This window comes from Papaver somniferum, chromosome 9 (assembly GCF_003573695.1).
Source record: "Papaver somniferum cultivar HN1 chromosome 9, ASM357369v1, whole genome shotgun sequence".
Classification (NCBI taxonomy): domain Eukaryota; kingdom Viridiplantae; phylum Streptophyta; class Magnoliopsida; order Ranunculales; family Papaveraceae; genus Papaver; species Papaver somniferum.
The window spans coordinates 51,337,231-51,345,258 of record NC_039366.1 but is presented as its reverse complement, the minus strand read 5'-3'; the positions used below and the strand labels follow the sequence as shown (position 1 = coordinate 51,345,258).

Genomic DNA, 8,028 nt, shown 5'->3' with positions numbered 1-8,028 from the left:
GTTCAATCGGCTAGTTTCGGCTAACCGTCCATGAACAATGTCTTTATACGCGGTTCGGTTACGGTTCATCATAACCAGAGTGTATATCATGGTATTTTAATCTCATTTGAAAGATTCATCTAACGGTGGATATTATTTGCTTGGTTCCAAAGCTATCTTAGTTTAGACATAAAATAATTTGTACTTTGAAAGTATATATAAGGGAGAACCTCAAGCAACTGGGATTTTTGAATCCCTGACACTATCTATGTATGTCCTAGTTGTAAACTAGAGTCGTCATCTCCTTCAAACCCTTCTAGGGTTTAGCGACTAAAAAGACTTCACCTAAGGATTCGTGAAGTTAGGTCCAACTATCTTTATCTTGATAGTTCGGGTATCCTGATCTTGTTTTGATTGTTGATCTTCTCACTTAAACAAGATAAACAGAAATGTCAAATTTCTCTCCATCTCATACTTTGTGATTCCACAGGTTTAATACTTGTGGGGTGAATAAGAATCTAGATTGCTATTCGGGAGTCATAAGACCGAATTTTGAGGTTAACTAGACTTTGTCTAATTCTATTGATTTCCAGTATCGCCTTGATCTTTGATCAAAAAGGAAATCACATACAAACTTATCCGTGGGAGGAAGATTGGTTTAAAGTCTTCAATTGAGTTAAAGCAACTCTTAGGCTGTAAAAGACGTCATTTAAGGGAATCAATTGCGCGGAGTCCTGCTGGGATTCAAGAGGTGTAAGGAGCGCGACTGTAACTGAATTGTTGTGAGGGTTTAATTCGGTCTCAACTACATTCCAATGCGAAGTTATTTGTAATATGTTAGAGTATGTACTGGCTTAATACAGTTTGGTGTTCAATCTGGATTAGGTCCCGGGGTTTTTCTGCATTGCGGTTTCCTCGTCAACAAAATTTCTGGTGTCTGTGTTATTTCTTTCCGCATTATATTGTTTATATTTATAATGGAAATATCACAGGTTGTACGTAAATCAATCAAAGTAGATACATCCATCCTTGTTTGTTGGATACGACTTGACTGATTCTTGGATATTGATCTTTGGAATCGTCCAAGTACTCTCACACACAAATCAGGTTCACAGACTAGTCTCTGTAAACTTTCTGATTGTGAGAGAAAGAAATATAATTGTGCATATTATTCCTTGACTGAGAGTCATTAAGTCGAACTCTCGGAATTGTTTTTAGGTTTGTCCATACAGGTTGCTTAAGAAAAAGTTGGTGGTGTATTTTGGTACCCCCACATTTTTCAAATCCCAAAGAACTTAAATGGTTTGGCTCCATCTTTCCCGCAAGGAAAAGTTTTTATGAGAATCAGGGCATGATCAGACCCAACAGGGGTCAGATGATACACCATGGTCCTGGGGTACATGATCAACCATCCAGTGTTAGCCATAACTCTGTCTAGCCTAGCCTCAATAAAATCTTTCCTCTGACGGTGATTGGACCATGTGTAGTTATATCCCACAAAACCTTGGTCTACTAGATCAGCAGAATCAATCAAATTGGAGAAAATAAGATTTTATTTTGGTCAGGAGAGGCACCTCCTTTTTTTCAGAGCTCAAAATGGTAGAGTTGAGGTCTCCAGTGATTAACCAAGGCATTTCAACATTTTTGGATAGATTTATAAAATGTTCCCAACTAACATGTCTCTTGATTTTGTAAGGAAATACATATACTCCCGAGAACATGCAGGAGTTTTTGCTGCTTTTACATGTAACTATATTATATATCTGGCTATTAGAAATGTGAAGAACCTGTACGTCTAATTTACTAGACCAAGCTAAAACAAGCCATCCTGCAGTACCTATCACCCTGGCTGGGTTCATGATAACCATATTGTTATATTTGAGGTTTTTGATGTCAGAATTGATAGTGGTTTCATGTTTTTTTTTTGTTTCTTGGAGAAATAGGATATCGGGGATATGTTCCGAAATAAGTTTCTTCAGGTCAAACTGAGTCGATGCTTTGCCTAAGCTCTGACAGTCCCAGTCCCAATCTAGGACACTTAGAGCCATAAAATTATGCTTTTTATTGACACTCCAAAACAAGAAGATGAGAGTGTGACAAGAGACTTTTGGACTAGTGAGGAGAGCTAGTTGGCAATAATTGGGTTTGAGTTTGTCCAAATCATTTAGATGGGGGGTGTGATATTCCATGTATAACATAAGTGACATATCTTTCAACCGTGTATGTTGAAAGTGTGCATTTGATGTTACAAGCAAAACTAATTAATTCCTTAAATATAACTACAATCTGGCGAATATAAAGAAAACCTGTAAGATTTAGGCTTACATGGTTATCCTTGAGCGAGCTTGCTTCCCCATTACTAGCTATTGCATAAGATTTGGCGGTAGTAGGACTAACGACATTCCCCCATCTTTTTTCTTCCTCCTTATTGGTGTTCTTGAGAGCATTCATCCTCATTTTATCCTTACACCACTGGATATGATTGAGGTTTTTGAGATATAGGTCGGCTTTGAATCGTTCATTTCTAGGTGTTGGCTTAGGGATTTAATAGGTTCAGGGAGATTTTTTTTGTGGTTTCACTTCTTTTGTAGAGGACATCCCAGCTACATGAGTTGTCTACTTCTCCTTTTTCTAGATTCTATGAATTCCTATTGATCCTGAAAATCTTCCAAGATGGTTCTTCTTCTTGGAATGAGTCAGCAAGCCTTTTTGTTGAAACCTGAAAGCCACCCATTATTCATCATTCCTGACCGACACTCCAAAGTTTGGTGTCAGAGATGTGCAACTGTATCAGATGGAGTGGCGAGATAACATCCTTCATTTATTTGTATTTCAGCTGCCATTTCATGATTTTCCTTCAACTCCTTCTATGACTTTTCCATATCACCATTTTCAACTGCAAATTTCTTACTTATGCGATTCATTGTCTTTTTTTATACTTCTGTTAACTCTAATAATCATTTGATTTTTGTATGGTGATCTTTTCAAATTTATGCACAACGAGTCTTTTTTTTGACTGCTTCACCAAGGCTTTTCGGAAGGGAGATGGACTGGAAACAACTTTTTTGAAATTGAAACTAACAGGTTGAGAGCTAGAGGAACCGATTATTTGTTTGTTGCACCAACTACTTAGGCACAAATTCATTAACTCAAAACCAATAAGGCTTGAAAACAGTAAAGTTTGAGGGTTACTTTGAATGGAAATTGGGTGAGTTGGGGTTTATAAGATTTTCTCGGTTCAAAGGGGTTCATTATACAACAACCCCACAAGAGCTATGGTGAGGGATTAACTGTATTGAGCAAGATCAGACAGTTTGGGGGCAAGATTTGAGGGATAAAGGGAGGGTTTGGGAACGAAACAGAGGCGAAATAAAAAACATGAAAATGAATACCCTGCAAAAGAACATAAATATTAGCATAAATTAAGATAGATAAGATCATAATACCTTAGGAGTACTTCATTGCAATTAGCACGGGGAGCTCAAGATAACCAGGCAAGGAATAAGATTTATTTAAACTTCATTTGCAGAGAACATATTTAATTTTGAGAAGAAAATAGGGAGTAGAGATTGATTGGTAGATTTGAGGACAAAAGATGATTAATCTATAGATCCAAGCAGAAAATATTTGATCAATCAACAAATCAACAATGAATCTGTCGAGATTGATTGGATAACTTGTGAGTCAGGTAGAGTTTGTGTCGACTCATTTATCGCCTGATGATGCATATTGAAATTATAAGGTTACTATGGAAAAAAACATCCACAAAACCATCTTTACATGATTCATTATTTTAATTACGAGATCTATGGCTTTCGTGTGGGCCCACTATGAAAAAATGTTTATCATTTTTCTTTTTAAAGCATCTCCGATGCATCATTGCTAAATGACAAAAAGAAAAATAAAGAGATAACTTTTTACCTAAAGTTCATCTCCAATCCCTAACGTCTTATTTATCTAATTTTTATAGAAATCTAGAGGAAAAATGATGACATGGACTTAACACCCAAGGTCATGAAGAACGTCTAATCTAGACTTTCTTCCTTTTCCCCACTTAGGCTCATTCCTATGTATCATGTCAAAAAATCTTGTTTACCATACCAGCTGGCATGGCAAATCAGCTGTGCCACTATAGTAAAAGAGTTGAGCGACTGAAACCTTACCGAGCGATATTGTCTATTTCGTCAATGATAAAGTCTCTATCACTGACTAATATGAATATCACTCGATATCGTTAATATCGCCCACTGTAAAAGTGACAAGTGAACATAATTACTGTATACCGTTGTGTTAAGGGAATTTGAATTTTGATTTTTGAAGGCTCTAAAAGTTTTTTTTTTTAAATTTTTTTTTGTTGTGTTAAAAGAAGATTATATTAAAAGGAAAAAGTATTTACACGACTAGGAACAAGCCAACTTAAAAAACTAATCTGAGCTGTGCAACACACAACTAGTTTTTTTAGATTATACATCAAACCATAACTGAAACCATGCCTTTCGGTTTTCATCTTTTTAAACCAAAACCAACCAATTAGTGAATGGTTGGATCCGATTTTCCTCTAACCGATTTGGTTTGGTTCGGTTCGGTTCGGTTCGGTTTTACCAGATAACGGTTAATGAGATCCTCCCCCAACTTTCTTGTGATAATTTACAAGGGTGTATTGAATTAGGATTTATATGGATATTTCACAATCCTAAAGTCCTAGGTATTCAATTAGGATTGTTTTAGATTCCACAAATATCCTAGGTATTCAATTTATTTAAGATTTCTTAGGATAGTTAAAGGAACATGATATATTATATTTGTAGGCAAAATATGTATGTTATTATCTCATATCAATCTTAATCCAAACCACAAGAGTTTCATGGATTCTTATGGACAATTTTTTTAATCACAAAATGCTATGTTTTTCCACCACCACCACTACAAACTACCACCATCACCACACACCACCAACCAACACCAGCACAACCACCACCATCGACCACTGCCGCCACCACCAACCATCACCGCCACACACCAACCACCATCGCCCATGCCCGCCACCACCACCACCAACCATCACCGCCACCACTACACCACGCACACCAACCACCACCGCCCACTACCCACCACCTCAACTTTTTGATTTTTTTTAAGGGAATCATGATGACCTTGGTTTTTTAAAAATATTACTAATTGGTAATATACTTCAATTTTTAAAAATCTAACTTCTCCTAAGACTACCCATTATAATCCGGAATCATATATCTAGAAGAATCTAGAAGATGCTTTAAGAAACATTATAAATCCACTGGATTCAGGTAAACTAGTATCTAATCTTTATCAGATAAATCCAGATTCAATACACTCCTGTTAGTAATTTTGTGAGAAACAAGAGGCATTTGCAAATCCCAGCCCTATCCATTTCGTTCGATAAATAGTCACAGAAATATCATTTCCCTCCTCCTCTCTCTCCCTTGCTCCTTCCCCTCCTCCATATCAAAACCTTATCAGGAGCATCCACACTGTTTGAGTCATGGCTTCATCTTCTTTAGTCCTCCCATCAATCTCTATCAAAACCCTAGTTTTATCCAAAACGGGAAGAAACACTTGTTTGTCTTTACCATCTTCAACTCTTTGTCTTTCTTCTTCTCTCAAAACCAAACCCATTTCGATTTCTTCTTCATTTCCATCTAATAAAGGGTGTTCATCTTCTCGTTTTGTCACAAGGGTTGCTGCTGAATTTGACCAAGCTTCTTCTGGTCGAGATGAAACTAATTTCTCTCCTGATTTGAAGATTTTTGTGGGTAATCTTCCTTTTAGTGTAGAAAGTGCTGATCTTGCTGAATTGTTCGAACAAGCTGGTAGTGTTGAGATGGTTGAGGTGGGTTTTTGTTATCTCTCAATCTTTAATAAAAATCAAAACTTTATATAATCGGTATTTCATTTTTATTCAGGGTTTAGGGTTTATGACAGCTTATCCAAATTTGTTGGTTTAGGGTTTACCAACTGGCGTAGTAGTAAAATTTTGCTTATTTGTTTACCAAAGATTTGTAAAAACTGAATTTGTTTGACCTTGTTCAGGTGATATATGATAAAATTAGTGGAAGAAGCAGAGGATTTGGGTTTGTGACTATGTCATCCACCGATGAAGTTAAGGCTGCAGTGGAGCAATTCAATGGCTATGTAAGTTTTCTTGATGCCCAGTTCCAGTTCATTTTATCAATTTATGGTGTTACCTTTTGTTGAGTGAAAAGATTTACTTTTGGATAAGTTACTGGATTTGTAGAAGAAGGTGTTTTAAACATTGTGTGATGTATTTCATTGAGGTCCCTGAACATCTGAATTCATTAAATTGTAACCGTAAGTCCTATCCCGGACTCTAGACTCATTGGAAATTGAGTCGTTATGACATTGGCTAAACCAAGTTAGTACAGGTGGTTGGATTCCATGCCACTTGAAGTGGAAGTCTTGTATATTCAAGTATTGTTATTATGAAAAATTTGAACATTGAGAAGAAGTATTTTGAAAGCTTAGTTCCACTTAACAGTGGCACTTTTGCGAGAAGAGGATGAATAGCATTATGAACAGTTTTGGCCCTTTCAAGATTTTGAAAATTCGTATATTTCTCGACTGTCTTTGAAGTTCCAAGCTGTTTATACGAGATTCTCAATGTGAGTCCTGTTTCAATTTTTATTTATCCGGTGAACTATGGTATCTGTCACAGGAAATCGATGGGAGGCAATTGAGGGTGAACTCTGGTCCTCCTCCACCAAAGGACGATTATTCCTCGAGGCCACCCCGAATTGGTGGTGGCGGTGGTGGCAGTGGCGGTTTCGATTCTTCCAACAGGTGTTATGTTGGCAACCTTTCATGGGGTGTCGATGATTTAGCACTTGAAACCTTGTTCAATGAGCAAGGAAAAGTTTTGGAAGCCAAAGTGGTTTATGATAGGGAGACTGGTAGATCAAGGGGTTTTGGATTTGTCACTTACGGCTCTGCTGAAGAGGTCCAGGGTGCAATTGATTCTCTAGATGGCGCTGTAAGTACATGAGTACCTTCTTTGTTAATTATTTCCATTGTAGTTAAGATACATTTTGTCGGAATGTTTCATTTTAACCAGATGGTGCTTATTGCTTGTTTGTTTTTCCCAAATTGTGTTTGCCGTGGACATGATGCAGGATTTGAATGGTAGATCAATCCGAGTGAGCGTGGCAGAGGCAAGGCAAAGGCGCCAATTTTGAGTGTTGCAGCTTAGTCTTAATTTGTAGGTTTTACAGTAAATTTACTCTATTTGTTCCACACTTAAATTTTTACTCTTGCTGTTTGGTACTCCTTGTGAGTGATCTCAAAGGTTTATGAATCCCAACCGATTAATTGTGCTCAAAACAGATACTCGAGAGTCGCCGGTACTATGTGAATCTGCTTTACAACGAGACGTAGTATATGGCTTCCTCTGATCACTGTTTTTAAGTATACCTATGACCTGTGAACAAACTTCTATATCTTGAAAGGGTAACATGAACTGCATGTTTAAGATGATTTTGGTGAACATGAATTCATATGAAAAATATAAAAGCAGATGACCATCTTTTTGCACATCTTGTATCGTTCCCCAGGTGCGCCCACAACGTCTTTTGATCCTTTTTAGGTTTATTTTTATGCTGTAATGGTGAATGTCATTGTGGCATACATCTGAAATGAACTTTTGAGTAACTTGTTAAGTTCCAACATGGGCTTTTTGGTGGTTTAAGCTGTCTTATGTTCTGATGCATGTAGCACTATAATTCACTGCCATTACTCTCAACTCTCAAGTGCTTAAATGGTATGGTATGGTTTGGTGAGGTCCACCTCAAGTGTCTGAATTTGACCGGCTTCAACGTATAACAACTAATGGGCCCACACTTACTGATTTCGGTCATGGGAACTTCATTTCTGTTCAAAAGTCAAGATAGCATTATAATAACCACCACCGCCATATGTTTATGTTTTATATGTGCAGAGTTAGACGTGTGCATCCCGCATAGTTTAAGCTTTTCTACTTGAATCTCTAATTCTTTATTTATC

General features: G+C 37.1%; 1 protein-coding gene across 1 annotated transcript; it reads left to right on the top strand.

The window, feature by feature from the left end:
- The first annotated feature begins 5,412 nt into the window (after positions 1-5,412).
- On the top strand, positions 5,413-7,505 carry LOC113310605 (29 kDa ribonucleoprotein A, chloroplastic-like). Its single transcript, XM_026559326.1, has 4 exons — positions 5,413-5,845; positions 6,046-6,147; positions 6,689-7,003; positions 7,143-7,505. The coding sequence occupies exons 1-4, from the start codon at positions 5,498-5,500 to the stop codon at positions 7,203-7,205; spliced, it is 828 nt and encodes a 275-aa protein (XP_026415111.1). The 5' UTR covers positions 5,413-5,497; the 3' UTR covers positions 7,206-7,505.
- The last annotated feature ends 523 nt before the right edge of the window (positions 7,506-8,028 follow it).

Coding starts and splice junctions, on each gene's coding strand:
- LOC113310605 (XM_026559326.1), top strand. CDS start 5,498: ATGGCTTCATCTTCTTTAGTCCTCCCATCAATCTCTATCAAAACCCTA. Junction 6,148..6,688: donor TGGAGCAATTCAATGGCTAT/GTAAGTTTTCTT, acceptor TATCTGTCACAG/GAAATCGATGGGAGGCAATT. Junction 7,004..7,142: donor TTGATTCTCTAGATGGCGCT/GTAAGTACATGA, acceptor GACATGATGCAG/GATTTGAATGGTAGATCAAT.